We start from the raw sequence: 19,627 nt of genomic DNA, 5'->3' as shown, positions 1-19,627 counted from the left end.
TGTCCTTTAAATTCTTTGGTGAGAGGCAGTGCTCTGTCTCCGTTGTTTCTAAGTCGTTTGATTCTGGTAGATGAACCAGCTGGAGATGTTGGGTAAATTGGATGAAACTGCCCTCTCCCTAGCTAGACTCTTCCCGTGTGCAGTGCTGTGCTGCCCTCCTTCATGGTGGAGCTCATCCCCTGAGGGAGCGAGCGAGCGAGCGAGCGAGCGTGTGCTGGGTAGGGAGGATCTTCATTTGTCTTCGTGAAGCAGTGGGTTTTACATCCTTTGCCATGGCTGTCTTAGGAAATCTGTAACTTATTATGTACAGAATGTCTGTTGTGTCGTAGCCACTGTCAGCTCAAACTGGTACCATTCATTTTTGCCTGTGAGATATATATAGATGTATGGATTCAGGAGAGATGGTGGCTTGGAACCAAAGGCCTTGAAAGATGTACTATAGAAAACAATCTTTTGCCCAGCCGTAAAAGAGCCAATAGTTATTTCCTGGGGATGTGGTAAAGTAGGGGCTTTTACATCAAGGTTCAGCAACTATAGGTGGCACTCAAGGAAGTTAGACTTCTAAAGGGAAAATGTCCGTGTTTATTAAACCTTTAGCTCCCTTGAGGGCCAATTGGAGACTCAGAATCCTCATACATGTGAGGTCTCTAACCAAGTTATTCTCAGTCTGACTCTTACGTCTCCTCAGATCTTCTCATCACTAATAGAGCTATAAACACTTAAGCCATTATGGAATGCAGGAGTTGGAGACTAGAAATCTCAAGGTAGCTGTCTTCAAGTAACAGGGCTATTCATACCCAGTCCCGTCATCATCTTTTGTAGAAAGCGCAATACTTGAGTCGCTGAGCAGCAGAACAGTCCTGCTAACACTGCTACATAAGCCAGTCTTCAGGACTACAGCTTATTTCTTTGCTATATATTATCCTGAAATCTAGAGAGATATTTTGGATCTTCAGTTACTTCAGGCGATTCAATGGTTTGAATCCAATTCAGTGAATATTTTTTGGAAGGAAAAGTCGGTTTAAAAATGAATAAATTGGGGCTGGCGCGATGGTTCAGCGGGTAGGAGCACTGACTGCTCTTCCAAAGGTCCCGAGTTCAAATCCCAGCAACCACATGGCGGCTCACAACCATCCGTAACAAGATCTGATGCCCTCTTCTGGTGTGTCTGAAGACAGCTACAGTGTACTTACATATAATAAATAAATATATATTTTTTTTTTTGATTTTTCGAGATAGGGTTTCTCTGTATAGTCTTGGCTGTCCTGGAACTCACTTTGTAGACCAGGTTGGTCTCGAACTCAGAAATCCCCCTGTCTCTGCCTCCCAAGTGCTGGGATTAAATGCATGCGCCACCACGCTCGGTGCAAATAATTTTTTTAAAAAATGAATAAATTGAGATAAAATCATGTTCCTGTAATCAAAGCAAATGAAGACAGGAGGATTGAGTGTTCAAGGCCAGCCTGGGTTACATATTGAGACTCTGTTTCAAAACAACAGAAATTGAGCAGCAGTAGTTAAATATCATGGGAACATGTTAAATTTTTGTGTATCTTTAAGAGCATTTCTAGGTGCCACATTAAAAGTAGAAAATTGATCATTAAAAAGAGTAAAAAGTGGGGCTGGAGAGATGGCTCAGTGGGTAAGAGCACCCAACTGCTCTTCCGAAGGTCCGGAGTTCAAATCCCAGCAACCACATGGTGGCTCACAACCATCCGTAACTAGATCTGACTCCCTCTTCTGGAGTGTCTGAAGACAGCGACAGTGTACTTACATATAATAAATAAATAAATAAATCTAAAAAAAAAAAAAAAAAAGAGTAAAAAGTACCTTTAATCTTCAAGGGGGCCTTTGCCAACACACTGCTCATTATTCTGAAGGCAGTTTTTTCAGAAAGCAAAAAAGCATAGTATGTTTTTTGTTTGTTTTTATTTCTTCAAATTTGAGGAAGTAAAACCAACCAATGATAGTTCACCTTAAATTTCTTTACCAGTTATTACAGCTAAAATGTTCCAAATCTTAACAAGAAACAAGAGATGAAAACTATTTAAGAATTGTGTGGATAAGGCTGGAGAGATGCCTTCATGGTTAGCAATCCGCTCTTCCAGAGGACGTGAGTTTGCTTCCAGCACTTAGGCGGCGGCGGCTTACAACCATCTGGAGTTCCATTTCCAGGGAGTCTGCTTTCCTCCCTCTATGTCCAGGCTCGCATGCAGTGCAAACACAGGTAGGTAAACCACCCGTGCGTAAAAATGAATTGTGTGGAAATGGACAACTAATTGCTAAAAGGGAAAATAATTTTTGTCTATCCTTAGTTCATATAGTAATAATTCATAGAACATAAATGAGTTGTATCAGAATACAATGTTTTATTAATTCCTAAGTAGATGTTTATATTTAATCTCTTTGTGTTTCACAGGTATTGACCACTTTCAGATACTCTTAAATACCTTAGGGCTTATCAAGACCTGTACAACATGGGTCTTTTCTCAGGGTTTCAGGTTGGTAGAGATGTCAGACATATACATACCTACCTGTACACAGAAATCAATAAATATCACAAAAGAATCAAATGCCATCAGAATTCAGAGACAAAACTCACAGCTGGAAAATGGGAGAAGTCTGTCTCACAGAGAGTTGAATTTGACTGATCCTTCGGGAGTAAATAGAATTTCCATAGCTTGTGATAAGGACTAATGTCTGGGGAAGTAGTACAAATGTATACAAAAGGGCAGAATTAATTGTAAAGACAAACATAGCTCAGTTTGCTGAATAATAAGGCAACAAACGAAAGTGGGTCCTGGGTTGGTTGTGTATAAAATTCTGTTGCATCTTTTTTTTTTTTTTTTTTTTTTTTTTTTTTGGTTTTTCGAGACAGGGTTTCTCTGTATAGCCCTGGCTGTCCTGGAACTCACTTTGTAGACCAGGCTGGCCTTGAACTCAGAAATCCGCCTGCCTCTCCGAGTGCTGGGACTAAAGGTGTGCGTCACCACGCCCAGCTATCTTTTTCTTTTTAAATGCTGAAGTTTGACAAAGATAGGTTTGGGGATCTTGGCGGATTTCAACCCCACCTCTGCCATACACAAAACAGCCAGTAAGTAGCTTACCCTCTTTTTTTTCTGACTTTTATCCATTCTGAGAGACAAACTGCTAGAGCTGCCACCTCACAGCAGCAGGTGGAAGGGAGGGAGGAGTTTCCTGGGGTTCCTGAACAATAGCTGAGTGACTTCCCCCTCTGTTGAATGAGACTAAAAAGTTGAGCTGTGCATAGCTATTTTTGTAGCGTGAACTTTAATCAAACAAAGTGAGTTGTAGAGTGAAGGAAGTTCTTTGTAAAGTTGTATTGAAAAATAAACATCCAGCCTTAGTGCTTGAGTTAACCCCTATCCCCAGGGAAAATGAGCTGGATCTAGTTACAACAGCAACAATACCAAAACAAAACTCGTTCACATAGTTTCTAGAACCTTACTGCACTTTCACTGCGGAAAAATAAAATCAACATGTTCTAGAAACTACAATTAGATTTTGACACAATGTTAGAGTTCAAGTCACAGAAAACAGCAAACAGACAGGGGGGCTTCATGGCAGTGACTCCCGGATAGACTTAATAGCTAGAAGACTAGTGTGCATAGTTAGGTCCTTTGTGTAGAAGAAAGCATTCTTAATACAATGATTTCTGCGTAGCTGTATACAGTAGTTAAGAACGTCTAGTAGGTGTTTGGCACGGACTTTGTTAGATGTTCACACTGCATAAAGTGAACCTTTAGGCTTCAGTGTCTTAAAAGGAAGCTTCTCATGTGTTGGTGAAGGTAAGGCACTGCGTAACTGTCCTCACGGGTGGATTTGTGTCGTTTAAATTGATGCAGGGGCCTTGTGATGCTAGGTGGGCCTGAAGAGGCATCCTTGAGAGTTGTATGTCTGCTTGGCACTGCAGAAGGATAGCAGTCCTCCTATCAAAGCAGAGCTCATAGTCCCAGCCTAGGCAACATTTACCCTGATTTCTTATACACCACAGGTGTTTGTTGGCTACCAGGAGCAAGGAGCTTGGATCTGTGGGCGAATCCCACCTTCATTGAGGACACACTTGTTCTCTACATAAAGTGGTTGTAACAAGAACCATGTGGGTTGAATTATGTACTGTCTTTTTCCTTGTCGCTTGCTGGCTCAATTAAGTGTGAATCTGAGCTTGAGGGCTGAGCCATTTTACACAAGTCAGCCCTTTGGAAAGGTGTCTACTGGTTAGGAAGGACTCAAGGCCACAAAGTTAAAGGGGAGGAGTATGGCAGTGGGCATCACCCCTGTGACCAGATACTACCAGGTACTCTCTGACCACTTACCCATTTGCGAATCCTGAGAATCTGCCTTGCCTTTTGGGTACAAAGCCAACTTGACCATGTTCAAAGCTCATAGAGGGAGTAAATGACCTTTCATGCTTATTTACCCAGAACTAGACATTCCCGGTTGCGTTTATGTTTGTTTTGTTTTGTTTTGTTTTTTTAATATGGGTAAAGTAGTCCCCAACAGGACTGGGTTTCCTGCTGAGCCCTGGGAATTTCCAATTCTGACACTAGCTGGTTGGTGGCCTTTGTGGATAACCAGTTCAGAAGACGTTAGACCCATCTCATTTCAGCTATGGTTTCCCCTGTGCCTTTGCTGGATCAAGACTCAAAATGAGCTTGTTCATCTACCTTTGCCTCATGGGGCAAATGCTTCACTCCCCAGTGCCCCTGTTCCATCATAAGCTAACTGGGAACCCTTCATCTTCACCAGGGAGGAACTAGCCCAGTTCAGAATTGCTTTTAGAGACAGATAACAGGTCACCACTCAAGCACAAAAAGGGTGTCTGTGGAGTTGTGGAGGCTCTAGTAGTGCATTCTAATGTCCAGGTTGCTGAGCCTCTCCAAAAGCCTCCAAGGAAATGGCAGTAGCGGCTCCCTCCATGCTGCTTTTGGTTCTGAGAAGTGAAAGAAAATATAAAGTGCAAATCTTTAGACGTAAGACCCAGCCCTGGGATTCCCTTCCGGAGATATAGAGACACAGGACAATGGAACCCAAGTTATTTAGAGGTAAGAAGAGGATTCTGGTAGGAAGTTTGCGAGCATGGTTTCCATTCGTTAGAGTACTTCCTGAACACATAAGCCATCCTTGCATGGAGAGAACACAGAGTATATTCTTGCTTCTTGGATTAGCCTTACAGTCAGTATGATATAGTCAACTCCAAACTGACATTCATTTGCATTTCAAAAACTCAGAATATTACCAGACATTTCACTTTAGGTCAGACACAAGATGCCAGATTGTAATTTAGTGATGGCAAGAACATTTTGCTTAAAATATCTCTTGTGAGTTAGAGATCATAAATATTATGATGAATTCCCACTTTCATTTCTTCATCACTTTGCAAGTGTAAGACAAGTTTTATAATATTTTAATAACGTGTGACAACTGGTTTAGGTGCAGCTCAAAACTGGAATTCTTTTAAATTATAAAGGATTTTGTGTGCTTGAAATCCTAGAAAAAAAAAAGAAAACAAAGTAAGTTTAAAAACGACATGCTATCTGATATTTAAATACATTCATATAAATCTGATGAATATTGAACTGAGATTCTTCAAATTACAGTCAGTATGTATCTTAACTAAATCTAGTTTTATGGACAGTCAAGTTACAGTATGTATCTAAGTAAATCTAATTTTATGGACAGTTAAGTAAATGCTAGAAGCCAAGAGACTTGAACTTGGCTGAGAATAAAGAACTTGGATTGAAGTTAGAGCCAGGGGAATTTGGCTTGTTTGGAGCTAGGGCACTACTGCTGCTCACTGATAATACGTGCTCAGGAGCTCACAGCAGTGCGGCCAAAACTGTGAACTGGGAAACACTCACATCTACCTACCGCAGAGCAAAGCTGAACTAGAGATGTGTGTGCAGCTGGAGAGGGCGACTAAGAGGGAAAAAGAAACAGTTTTTCTTTTTAATTCAGAGACAAAGTCCCTTTTATTGTTTGATAGAATTATTTTATTCCAGTCGTAAAGGCTTTCTCTGTAAATTGTAGAAGGTAAGATGTGATATTTGTCCCCTAATTAAAGAGCATGCTCTGCGTAGTCAACTACAAAATCAGTAACTTTAGTCATTTATCCTAAAGTAGGTAACTTTTAAAATAACTTATGAGGCAGGAGGTTAAAGAGCGGTGTGTGGGTGTGAAATACTAGTGTCTTTGAGAATGTTTAAACTTAAATGTTTAAAGTGCCGTCACCTGAGGTCTGCTCTAAGATGTCTGAGAATCCCTTGCCTGAAGAACTAAGGCGTTCTGGGAGTCCTCCTTCCTTGAGAAAGTGTTTAAGCCTGTGAGAATGTTGGATGTCCCACCTCTATTAAATTACCAAAGAGTAGTCCAGCTGGTCCAAAAGATGGTTCCCGAGTAATCTCAACTAGATGATAATGTCCTTTTAAGGGTTTTGAAATGCTCCTTTTCAGCAGTTACATATGATATTTTATATCCCTAACATTTCCAAGCGTTTGGAACAACCAAGGGCAAGCTCTATAACAGCATGCCGGGAGCCATATCCTGGCCAGGCTGGTCTCCACCTTTGCCAGGGTTAGCCCGTGAGCACACGTCCCAAGGTTAACAGTTTCCTCATCTAGCAACAATGGCTGAGAATGCCAGACTCTGTGGCATGAAGTCACGTCCAGTAATTGCTCTGCAAATGCCACACATCCTCATTGTGTCAACCCAGACAGAAAAGAGACTAACAGTTACCTAGGTCTTTTAATGTAGCAGTAGCAGACACCAGTCTAAAGTGTATTAAAAGTGAGGTCACAATATCCACATGCTTGCTTCACTTTCCTGCCACAGTCCCCAAATGTCCTATTCAATAAACATGCTTCAGTAGTACTCACATTTTCGCTCATCGTAGTGACTTTAGATGCAGGACTGCCCTTCCTGTTTGAAGAACATAAAGACAGCATTTACTACATTACCCCTTCCAATCCTGGTGCCCATCCTCATCCAGCAGGACTATCTCAGCCAAGCAGGAAGAAAAACCAGCAGCCCAAACTGGATGCCAGACACTTACAGACAGTATCCAGACAAGCCATGCAATAACGGACAGGTTTATGTCAAACCCTAGCAGCAGAATGTAATCTAAGGCTAACAAGGTAATTTTGTCTTTATTTTATTTTATTTTATTTTTGTGGAACACACACACAAGAGACTTATTTTCAACCTACTGTATTAACATTAAATGTTTTTAAACATTTGGATTATTATCACCTGACATTTCATTTGTCCACGGCAAGTTTTGTGTGTTGGACAGGCTTCTAGTCGAAGCTCAGTGAATTTGAAAACTATACATGTTATGAATGGATAGAAGGTATAAAGGCAATAAACTGCTCCTTCCTGGATTCTAAAGATTCCTGCCGGATTTCACAGAGGCTCAAATTCAGAGAGTGTAAATCTTCCTCGCTCTTTGTTTAAGATCATAGATCACTCTGCTCAAAACCCTCAATCACTTCGCATCTTAATAAAAAAAATAAGTGCTCACAATTGGCTGGGGCTGGGGTGGGATTGGGTAGTGGCTACATGTCCCATGCTCTGTCCTGAATGGCCTGGCCTCTGTGCTAATCCTGATCTCTTAGACTTGATCCTGTACTTGCACTAGGATATCACGAGATCCAGACACCAAGGTGTCTATCTCTATCTATCTATCTAGGGATAGGAACTCAGTGACAGCAGGAGTCGGCAAAGGGTCTAAGAGAAGCCATGGCAGCGGAGAAGGAGGAGGAGTGTGAAGAGGGATGTGCCACGTCCATGTGGGAAGGGAGCTCAGTCACAGATCCAGTGCAGCACAGCTGGGGCTTGGATGACCTTATCCGTGTCTCCTGCAGGACTTTAACATTCTTATCATTGGTTAAGGGGTTAGAGAGATATCTTGGTGATATAGAGCATTTGATCTTGCAGAGAGCCAGAGTTCAGCTGCCAGCGCCCACGTAGTGGCTCACAACGGTCTGTAATTCCAACTTGTGGAGGTCTGACACCCTCTTCTAGTCTCCATGGATACCGTATGCACTGGGCACACAGACATACATTCGAGCAGAACAGACACTTAAGTAAATCCCCCAAACTCTAGATTCCTACGCATACTATCAGTGACGCTCTCTACTTAACAGTCTAGTAAGCTTGTCTAATACTGAAAGTTGCGGAGCATTGCGGTGCTCCGCACATCTCTGCTCCTCCTCCGAGCCACACCATCTGCAGTCTTCCACATTCAGGAAAGTGTATGTCCTTGTAACCCCGAAGCCACCCCCATGTGACTCTCTTCCTACCAGCCTGAATCTGGATCAACTGGTGGCTGAAAATATATCCCCTATACACTAATCCGTCAAGCACTCCAACACCACCACATCAGCATACAGCATATGCCATGTTTGTCTTGGCTCCCTGGCTGTCATTCTGTAATTGACCTAACCTTTTCCCCTTTCAAGTTTATTCTTAACAGAGAAACCACGGTAAGCGTTAAAGAATTAAAACGTTTAAAGCTGCTTACAGTCCTTCCTGGACTTCCAAATGCCTCAAAATCCTCAGAACTGCTGGGCAACGTCTCCACATAGTCCCCCCCCCCCCGCCCCCACCCAGTACTTCCGTCTGCTCCCTGCCTCTCTTTCCCATACTGCTCTAGGCACGATGCTCATCTTCATATCATGAGATATCCCGAGCATCCTGACCTGGAGCTGTTCCGTTTTCCTCTCTCCCTTCTGCAAGAACACCATTATGGATATCTGCTTGGCTGGCTTCCTCCCTCAGTCTTCAGCAAACATTGCCTGTGTCCTTTCTCGATCCTGTATTTAAAATGGCAGTCTCCACTCCCCGACCTTGTATTCTCTGCTTTCTTACTTGCTCTTTTCTCCCTCGTTCTTGTCACACACTCTGGAGTGCGGCCCAGTGTACAGGTTTAGTCATTTCCTGCTTAGTTAGTGCAATGGAAGCTCCACAATGATGCTAATTTTGATACTGATTTCCAATACAGATTTTGTGGGTGTTTGCCTCACCTTTTAAACTAATATAGTGGCTGCGCCTAGAGCAGTGTAGGGCACGAAACTGATTACATTTCAGTTAAGTGTGACAGTTGCTACGTGAAAGCTCATTTGAAAACTTAGTTTAGTTAGTGATACATAGAAATGTGTTTTTAAAGTTGTACTACTGAAATGTCCTCACGGTTAGAGACCATATGTCTCCTCTTGTCATTGACAGGTAGGCCCCAGGACAGCTGAAGGATGTTTTTCTTGATGAAGCTGATTAGCCTCTCACAGGATTACTCTAGACAAATAAACTACTTTTGCCATTTAACAGATGGTTTAAAACTAAAAGACGGGAAGAAAAAGTAAGCATTAAGAAAGAATACTTACTGGAAGGAAGTTTCTTCTGCAAAAGAATAGGTATAGATCATTAATGCAAGGATTCATATGCAGCTCTAGCCACAGTGGCTTTGGGTTGATTTTCTTTTAAGCCTTACCTGTTAACATTTGTACCTTCTAAATGCAAGTTTTCCTATAAAGGGTCATACATACAGCAAATGTTTGGGCTTTGAGGGCTCAGGGAGGGATAAAATCAAGGATGCTTTGGAGTTAATTATATAACCAAGAAAACAAGCTTTTGAAAATGTCATTAAGAGCCAGGCGTGGTGGCCCACACCTTTAATCCCAGGACTAAGGCAGAGGCAGGTGGATTTCTGAGTTCGAGGCCAGCCTGGTCTACAAAGTGAGTTCTAGGACAGCCAGGGCTATACAGAGAAACCCTATCTTGAAAAAAAACAAAAGATAAAAAAAAAACCAAAAGTCATTAATATTTAAAGTTTAATAATACTAAAGTCTCATCAGCTTATAAATGAAAAGAATAGGAGTCTTTTCGTGTAGGGTTCACATATCTTTGACTGTCTCAAGGTAGTGTTACTACTATTAAGTAATTACAAATTTGCCTTGCTAAAAAATGAGCTTACAGGCCCTAGAGACAACCAGGTAGGCAACTGAGCCTGGTGGTGTACCCTGGAATCCCATGTACTTGGGAAGCTAAGGCAGGGTGATCGTAAGTTCAAAGCCAGCCTGGGCAACTTAGTGAGACCCTGTCTCAAAATACAAAGTAAAAGTTAAAAAAAAAAAAAAAAAAAAAAAAAAAAAAAACTGGCCTCCGATTCAAGTACTAACCAGGCCCGACCCTGCTTAGCTTCCAAGATCAGATGAGGTCCAGCACATTCAGGGTGGTATGGCCGATAAATATAGTAAATACATAATAAATTTTTTAGCCGGGCGTGGTGGCGCACGCCTTTAATCCCAGCACTTGGGAGGCAGAGGCAGGTGGATTTCTGAGTTCAAGGCCAGCCTGGTCTACAAAGTAAGTTCCAGGACAGCCAGGGCTACACAGAGAAACCCTGTCTCGAAAAACCAAAAAAAAAAAAAAAAAAAAAAAAAAAAAATTTTTTTAAAAAGTTGGCCATGTTGTTTAGTTGCAGAGCGGTTGTCTATCATGTACAATGTCCTAGGTTCATTCCTCGGTACCAGAACACACACACCCGCCCAGTAAAGAAAAACAATATAAACTGGTCATGGCCAGAGCTTATAATTTGCTAATGCTGATTCCAAACAGAAGTTCAAAAACAGGTTTTCTGCCATATGAAGAAGGAAGTAATAATCTAAGCTAATGAACAGCTCCTAATACCTGTGTCGACTCTTTCAGTATTTTAAGAAATAGATTTACTGATTCCTCATTTAAAAATCATCAGGTATTTTTCCTAAGTAGGTAAAAATGACAAGAATTTTGCATGATTTCATTTACACTTTCACTATTGACCAGCAGGGGGACACCGCTAGAGTCTATTGATTGAATAGGAAAGGCTAGGACAGTCTGGGCTCTCATTCACAACACAGTTCACCCTTTTTCTTTCTTGATACAGAGTCTTAATTTGCAGACCACATGGGCCTTGAACTTAAGACGCTATTGCCTCCACCTCTGTGCGTGCTGTAATCCCCACATGTGAGCTCCATACCCAATAGCTATGCAGAAAGAATTACCTTGAATCAATTTTCATGGAAATATTTTTGATGTATAAATGCTAATGTATAATGTAGAAATGATGTATAATTACTTATAAATGATATTGGAAGCGCCTTTGGATTTCATTTCAATGTGAATCATTTTCAACCTAAATTCTAAAACTGATACCCATTATTAAAAGATGGCTCTAGCCGGGTGATGGTGGCACACGCCTTTAATCCCAGCACTTGGGAGGCAGAGGCAGGTGGATTTCTGAGTTCAAGGCCAGCCTGATCTACAAACTGAGTTCCAGGACAGCCAGCAGGGATACACCCTGTCTCGAAAAACATCTTCATGCTATAGTTTAGTATTTCATTTAAAAATTCAACTTCACGTCCTTTTGTTAGTGCAGGAGGCTTTTAAGGTTTCATAGATTTAAACACTGGGACTGAAGGCATATATTAAGATAATGAAATGTTTAAAAATCAAAAATTTACATCAGACCAATTGCGTAATCAAATGTAGTTTGAAGTTACAAAAGTTCTGACCAGGAAGCACTAAGAGCCGTGTCTGGAAGCAGCTCTAACTCCGCAGGGCCTGTGTATGCTCGTTGGTTTTGTTTTGTGATGTTTTTGAAACAGGATCTCACTATATAGCCCAAACTGACTATTCTCGTGACTGGGCTACCCTCCAGTACTGGGACCACAGGCAGATACCAACACACCCAACTAGGTTTCTACCTGTGGCTGGCAGTTTTCTTATCCTGGTATTAAATTAGATATTACACAGTTCTATACCAAAACATTTCACTGATGGTTTATTTTAATGAAAGGCATTAATTTCTAACATAAAATATAAGGATCTCATACCATAGGTTACTGCACTATAAACATTTGTCTACACTGAATATCTTCGTGCTGCTATGCTCTCAGGATGACTCTCACACAGTCCATAGAGTTCCAGAATTTCACAAAAAAGGGCGCGTTATTTGGTTGCCGAGGTGTATCACAGCGCATGTGCGCGTCATTGTGAACATTGTAGCACAGCAGCCATAAAAGTACTCTCTCCAGAGTTGGTAGAACTTCATAGGGGAAACAATACCTTGAAAAGAAGCCTCGCTGTTCAGAAGAACATAGAGACTATCATGTACCTGAGAAGGACGAATTTAACTTACTTGAAAAGTAGCCTTTCCTCTGAGCATAGCACGTGCTAAGGCCACATACAGAAATCACGAAGGCCACCACCACCACAGTTGCTATGATGCCGCTTATGTTGAGAACATCTGGAATGTGAAAGAAAGCATGTGTGCATTCTTGTTAAGGAGACGGACAGATGCTGTCGTTAAATCCAACAGTCATAAAAACTCTCCTTGGTAGCTATGCCAATGATAACTGTGTGCTTCTGAAGCCTACTTACCTAGTTAATTTCAATGCATGGCTCAAATGGATTGGAAATATTCAGAGAACCAAGCTTTTACAAAATCTTAAATGTGAGGACCGGCAAGATGGCACAGTGGGTAAAGGTGCTGGCCATCTAGCCTGGACACCTGAGTTCCAGCCCTGAAACCTGCCTTTCACAGCTAGGGATCAAGCCTTTGGTTTGATCCTTATTGTTGTGGGTGGGAGGGGGTATGCTCTGAAAATCATATATCCTAGAAAAGATTAACGCTCTCCCTCTCTTAATTCCAAAAGTCATTTTGTGAAATACAATATGTTGTAGTTACACTTTGGACAATCTAGCTCGATAACTATTCCGTGTGTCTTTCGGAAAACCCAGCCTGCAATTAGTATAAGCTCAGTGTGTCAGGGCCTTGACTCAGCCCTCATCCATGACTTACTGCCAGTGACCCAGATGGCTAACACTCACATAGTGCTCACAGCACACACGTGCTGCTGTGTTATTGTAGTGTGACTCCAGGAAGAAAGAGTCTCTGCTGCATGTATCAAGTCGGTGGGACCCCAGCAGTCCATACTATAGCACACTTAACAGTGATTTGCAAGACAGATTGCTTAGAAAAGCATTTTGATAAATTAAAAACATGTATATATATATATATATATATAGGCTAAATTGTCTTGCCATGAGTAGAAGACAGACAGAAAGCAACAGTGTTGGGTTGTTTTTTGTTTTTGTTTTTTTGTTTTTTGTTTTTTTAATATTAAGCTCATTTTAAACATTTCTTCCAGCGTGTCTGTCCCCTTGCTCCCTTACCCATCAGCTCTTCCATACTCTGTCCACACACACGTCCTTCTCAAGTCCCCAGGCTTACCTACTTGCATTCGCTTCCCAGGGCATCTGCGGTGTCCAACAGAGTTCCGGGCTTCGCAGTAATATTCTCCACTGTCCATCTTGGAAATCATGTTGAATTGCTATGTATACGAGGAAAAATAAACGGACCCTTAGGCTGTAAATCTATGAGGAGGCTCCTAATATGGAAGTTTGTCAACAAGGGGATCTGTCCTTTTGTAATGACCCAGAAACTTATATTTCTCTTGTGAATTGAGGTATCTACCAGAACCTGCAAGGTCTGTAGTAGCCTGTTTAATTTGGCAGAGAAAGACAGGCATACCTGAGGAAGTCTGTTTCCCTCTTCTCCATTCCTCCTGGCACCTTCAACAGTATCCCACTATGTTGCCCAGGCTGGTCTCAAACCATTGATTCCCACTTTAATGTCTTCACGCAGCCAGCATCACAGGTATGTGGCCCCTCAGCATCTCTAATTTCTGGGAAGTGCCATTCATAAAAGAAGACCTCCGAAGTGAAAGGGCGAGTGTACTTTCTCAGACACAGTGAGGTCACTGCAGGAGCAAACCACAGCACTTTCTCCCCAGAGTTAGGACTATGGCCAGGAAGTAAGTAGCTCCCGGCCCACGAAACCACAACTGAGGTTTTTAGGATTGTAAATTACAGCAAGTCCAGAGTCCTTGAAAATTCTGAAAAGAAAAGTTCAACCCTCCTGGGCGGTGGTGGCACCCCCTTTAATCCCATCACCCTGGACACCAAGGCAGGCGCATCTCCATGAGTTTGAGAACAGCCAGGGCTACACGGAGCAATCCTGTCTCAAACAAAAAAATCAAAAACCCAACAACAAAAGTTCAACCCTCACTACTTCTCCCTGCCATATAATGAGAGGTAAGAATTTGGTGGGAAAGACTTTATCATTTGTACCAGCAGTTTTATACCCTTGGAGCGTTTCTGGTGGGAAAGAAGAACCGGGAGGGAGCTGACAGAAGGAGGAAGAGCTCCTCGCTCCAGTTTAAGCTGCCCTTGGGCATAAGGTGTCCTTACCACATACCCCAAGGGCTGACTCCCTGAGGAGAGAGCACCAGCACTTCAGACCTGCCTCAGGGCTTTTATCACCCACTCAGAAAAAAAATAAATCTGAAGAGTAAATATAGCAGCGTGCGAAGGCAGGTTTAGTGCCCAATTTCACAGTGTAAAATGGCTCGGACCTGCTGACTGCTCCTGAAGACTGGGAACGCTAGCACATGACCTGATTTTGAGGGCAGCGCCCGCCACTCCTTCTTTCACTTAGCTACAGAGGCAGCGTGCTTTCCTGAGGACCAGAGGATGTGACTTCTACTGATACTGCACCAGGAGAAAGAATAAATGGAGACGACCTACCTCTGTTTCCAAATTCCTAAGACTCGTTAGTATTACCTTACCTATAAGGGTTTTTTTTTTTTTTTTCATAACACTTGTGGTCGTGATTTTGCATTGTTGGAAACAAAAATATTTAAAACCCAACACAATATTATTGCAATTGGAAGCAAAAGGTTTCAAATTAAATGATCCTTCCTCTACTCTGAAAAAAAAAATCACAGATGGAAAAGTAAAAATAGTCATGAAGCTTGAACAGCTTGCTTAAGGAGCTATATCGGTTATCTCTAGGGAAGGGAACAATCGGATAATCTGGGCTAAGTTTACAGATGAGGTAACAGCAGAGAGGTAAGTCGCAGAGACTACAGTGAAGGATCTGGAGCCAGGAGAAAGTTTAATGGCTAGGACACCCTAGCGTGGTTTTCCTATGGTCACTGCTTCCACACAGTTAGCCCTGAGGGTCAGGTATCTCCGAGTTTTTGGTGCATTTCCTCTGTGGTTAAGATTGAGATTGAGATTGGTGACTTTCCAGGACATAGAGGGAGGTACTATAGAGTGCTGCCTGATCCATCATGAAAAAGGGTGGGCCTGCCCTGAGTTGCTGGTCACGCCCTGTCTGCTTGGCTCCCCGGTTTCCAACCCCATCTTCCCACTTCCCACAGTAAGTAGTCTGTTCCATCATATCTTAGCACATGTACCATCCTCTTGCCTGCTACCACCCCCCTCTCTCCACTTAGTAAGCAATGAGCTTGACCTCCTATTATGTATAATTTAAAGATCTATTAACCTTTTTTCTCATGGTGACCGACAGAAGTTTAATGCCTGAAATGACCTTACCAGAATTCCAGACTTGGTGTTCATTGTGTATGAGCTGTTGTTGTGTGTGCCGCCTTTTGGATTCCCTAGCAAACTTGTGCCATCTTTAAACCAGATGTACTCCGGAGCTGGGTTTCCTTCTTTATCCTGGCATCGTAGCTCCACCACACTTCCAGTCATAACAGAAGTGGGCACTTCACAGGCAGGAACAGCAGGAGCCACTGGACAATGGAAGCCAAATGGTACAGACTATTCATTAGCTGACCATGGGTTTCAATAGCCTGTATCGAGTGGACGACTGAGAAACAGATGGGGCCACTGTATGCGTTTTCTTTTTTTCTTGAGCCCTCAATATACCATATTTTCACCCTTCTGGCTCCCAGGTAGGTTATATACATTACTTTGGCCAAAGGAATATAGGTTAAAGTGATATGGCCATTTTTATATCTGACCTATGCTTCATTTGCTCCCCTTATTCTCATCTACTACCCAGTAGTTATCAGTACACTTGAACTTCAAAAGCCATGGATTGAGGGGGCCAGTCATGTCTTTTTTCTGAGTCTCTTCATTTCATAAAGTAGGATGTTGCGGTGTGAGTATGAATATCCTCCATGGGGTAGCTCATGTGTTTGAACACCTGGCCCGCAGTTGCTGCTGGTGTTTGGGGGGAGGTTCTAGGACACTTGTGAGGAAGTGTGTCACTGAAGACTCCCCTGAATGTTTATAGCCTAATCCTGCTTCTGGCCCCTCTCTGCTTTCTGGTCTGCCAAGATGTGAGCAAGTAGCCTCATGTTCCCACTTTCACCGAGGAGCTGGTCCCATCTCCACGGCTTCCCCACCATGCTGGACTTACATCTACTCAAAACATGAGCCTTCCTTAAGTCGCTCCTTATTATGTAGGTGGTCACAGAAATCAGGAAAGTGACTAATAACAAAAATTATCACCAGGAACTGGAACCATTGTAGTGGTCCCTGACCGCATGGCTCATACGCCTTAGGAACTGATTTGCAGGATTGTAATAGAGTTTGGAGCTGTAAAGTGCAATAATGCTATAAACGGAGCTTAATGGGTCATTCTGGTCTTCCTGTTTGGAAGTGTGGCGATGGAAGACTGCTTTTTTAAGACTTGGAGGGTGGGGGGGAGGTTGTCAAGGACTTGACTTATATCAGAAATTAGAGTAGAGTGCATTAATATGACAAATTGACAACGAATCTGGCTTCTTTCCGCCAGTGTCCTGAAAACTGGAGTGAGACTGAGCTTCAAAGTGGTGGACCAAGTTGTTTGGCAGAGGAAATGTCAAGACAGCCTAGCATGCAAGCTGTGCATGGTAGCCATGGTAACCCCAGCAATTCTTGTCAGATTTACAAGGGAAAGGTAGAAAGATGTGAAAGTGAAGGTTAGCAACAGAGGTGCACAGAGACATTTAAACTGTAGGCAGGGAGGCCAAAGGGGGTTCAGACAAAGCAGTTGTAATTGTTAAACACATTGGCACCCCGGAGGAAGAAAGGGTGCCTTGAGGGGAAACCCATTTATCAAGAAGAGCTCCAAACTGTAACAATTCAAATCCAAGTGGAAGGAGCGTTCCTGAAAACACAGTCTCATAGATATCAGTCTGTAAAACGGGCATCAAGGGAAGAGTTTTTCCTGAGTTCAGTAGCAAAGGCACACAAGGATCTGTGGTCCAAGAAAGTCAGGACACATCTGGAGCAGGATACAGTTCTTGGCAACAATGCCAGCATCCCAGAGAGCTGCTGCAATATCCGCGTAGCCTGTCCAGTTCTGTGCATGGAATGGCTGTGTGAGCAGTGGGTGAAGCCGTGAAGGCAAAGCCCGAGTTGTAGTGAAAACCTGGGATATTAAAATTGTAAAAGGCTCTCAATGAAAAACCATTCAGGCACCAACACAGAGCTATTGCCAAGGAGAAGCCACATGTGCCCCAGGATGGGGCTGTCCAAAGTCACTGATCCCAGAAGACACCAGCAAGAGCTCCGGGTAGTAGACATGCGGCTGAGGAGTTGGTACTTTTCCTTGTCTTGGCCTTGCTTCGGCCCAGCCTTTCCTTGCTAGGCCCCACTAGTCTCTTTTGGAATAGGAATGTTTATTCTGAAGACTGCATTGTTTTTTAATTTTATTTCATAAGGGTTGACAGTTAAGCGATTGCCTGAACAATTTAAGACTTCAGACTTTAGAACAGGGTTTGAACCATGAGACTAGTGACTTTTGAAGTTAGACTTACTGGATTTCCCTTATTAAATATCCGTGAGTGTTTGGAACTCAGGAGCAGAACAATAAGATCTGAATATGGAGTGACTCATGGACTCATGTGTCTGAACACTTGGTTTCCAGCTCTTGATGCTTTCGAAGAGGTTGTGGAAACTTTAAGAAGTGGGATCTTTTATCTTATCGTATTATATTATATAATACTTTTTAAGTAAAGGAAAAAAGTAGGGTCTCATTGGGGAATTTGGGTCTTAGAGACTTGAACTAAATAGAATGTAGTGGGTGTGGTGGTTTGAATAGGAGCGGTCTCCACAGACTCCTGTGCTTGAATGCTTGTCCCATAGAAAGTGGCATTATTAAGAGTTGTGGCCTTGTTGGAGTAGGTGAGGCCTTGTTGGAGGAAGTGTGTCACTGTGGGGGTGGGTTTTGAGGTCACCCAGTATGACACATAGTTTCCTTCTACTCCCTGTGGATTAAGATGTAGAACTCTTGGCTCCTTTTCCAGTACCATGTCTGCCTGGATGCTGCCATGCTTCCCACCATGATGATAAATGGACTGAACCTCTGAACCTATAAGCCAGCCCCAATTAAATGCTTTCCCTTACAAGGAGTTGGATGACCGTGATGTCTCTTCACAGCAAGAAAACCCTAAGTAAGACCGTAGATAACTATTAATAATCTCCTTGAAGGGCTGGGGAGATGGCTCAGTGGTTAAGAGCGCCGACTGCTCTTCCAAAGGTCCCGAGTTCAAGTCCCAGCAACCACATGGTGGCTCACAACCATCCGTAACAAAATCTGATGCATATCCGTAACAATATCTGAGGACATTCTCTAGTTAAAAATAAATAAATAAATTGGATGTCTTAAAAAAAAAAAAAAAAGCCCAAAAAACCTAAAAAAAAAAAAAAAAATCTCCTTGAAAATTCAGGACTGAAGATGGTAGGCAGAATCCTGGCAGTCCTACAACATTCCCATCTTCAGTATACATACATGGTCTCTCAGTACTTAAAATTATTATTTATATATTTTATATAAAATTATATTTATAAAGTACTATGAAGAAATCTGGAAGATATAATTAAGATTTCAAATCCATTCTCAGTAATATAGAAATGTGGATATGACCACACAACATGGTGGCTTTAATGATTTATTTATGTATATTTAATGTGTATGAATGTTTTGCCTGTATGTATGTATATGCCCCAAATGCATGCAATGCTAATGGAAGTCAGAAGAAGAGGGTAGAAGATCTTCAGGACCTGGAGTGACAGAAGTTTTTGAACCACCATATAGATGCTGGGAAATGGACTTGGGACAAACTGGGTCATCTGCAGGAGTATCAAGTGCTCTTAACCACTGCTGGCCCATTTCTCCAGACCCTAGCATGGACTTTTAAAACTGGGGGTTCACACTGGCTAATTACTGAAGGAAGTGTCAAGTAATTCAAAGTACAAAAAGGATCCAGTATGCTTCTGTTAGACGGAAGATGAAAGGGAGAGGAGACAGGAAACTTATGTAATACCATCCAGGCTGCTGAAAAACAAACAAAGCCAAAATCTTTCCGCGGGGCTGGGGGACGAGGACGGGACAGCTGAGAGCCATTACATATGTGTGTGTGCTGTACCTAGTACTTCCAGCATGACTGTATCTTCCTGGAGGTTCTGGCCTTGTTCAGTCGGAGCACTGACTTCACAGCGATACTCTCCAGCATCATTTCTTGTAACATTTTTGATTCGTATATTGAAATCTATCATCTCAGCACGGTCTTTAAAGTCACCTTTGGGGGGGGGGGGAGACAAAAGACAATGACATTAGAAATAATCAAGCAACTTTCTATGTAGTATCCTCCTCAAGTCATTTTGTTTAAAACTAAAGCGTTTGTTTTCTTGGTTAAAAAAAACCTTAATTTTAAACTTTGAACTTACATGTTCATTTTATACATTTTGTAGGACATTTTAAAAATCT

The 19,627-nt window shown here is 42.3% G+C and overlaps 1 protein-coding gene across 2 annotated transcripts in view; it reads right to left on the bottom strand.

Annotated features, from left to right (window-relative positions):
• Nucleotides 1-2,345: 2,345 nt before the first annotated feature.
• Nucleotides 2,346-19,627, bottom strand: part of Jam2 (junctional adhesion molecule 2) — a 55,738-nt gene continuing 38,456 nt past the window's right edge. Inside the window, exons 4-10 of one of the 2 annotated variants that reach the window (XM_021185286.2) lie at nucleotides 19,287-19,439; nucleotides 15,460-15,659; nucleotides 13,292-13,391; nucleotides 12,197-12,304; nucleotides 9,402-9,417; nucleotides 6,897-6,939; nucleotides 2,346-5,511 (exon numbers count right to left, since the gene is read on the bottom strand). In XM_021185286.2, coding sequence (XP_021040945.1) covers nucleotides 5,479-5,511; nucleotides 6,897-6,939; nucleotides 9,402-9,417; nucleotides 12,197-12,304; nucleotides 13,292-13,391; nucleotides 15,460-15,659; nucleotides 19,287-19,439 — 653 coding nt within the window. In that variant the 3' untranslated portion in view covers nucleotides 2,346-5,478. The remainder of the gene's footprint in view (nucleotides 5,512-6,896; nucleotides 6,940-9,401; nucleotides 9,418-12,196; nucleotides 12,305-13,291; nucleotides 13,392-15,459; nucleotides 15,660-19,286; nucleotides 19,440-19,627) is intronic. The other variant, XM_085832460.1, reaches the window with a different exon arrangement.

Source organism: Mus caroli, unplaced genomic scaffold, assembly GCF_978045245.1.
Source record: "Mus caroli unplaced genomic scaffold, Mus_caroli_1 scaffold_17, whole genome shotgun sequence".
Lineage (NCBI taxonomy): Eukaryota > Metazoa > Chordata > Mammalia > Rodentia > Muridae > Mus > Mus caroli.
The sequence above is the reverse complement of the archived record's forward strand: the minus strand, read 5'-3'. Positions and strand labels throughout refer to the sequence as shown.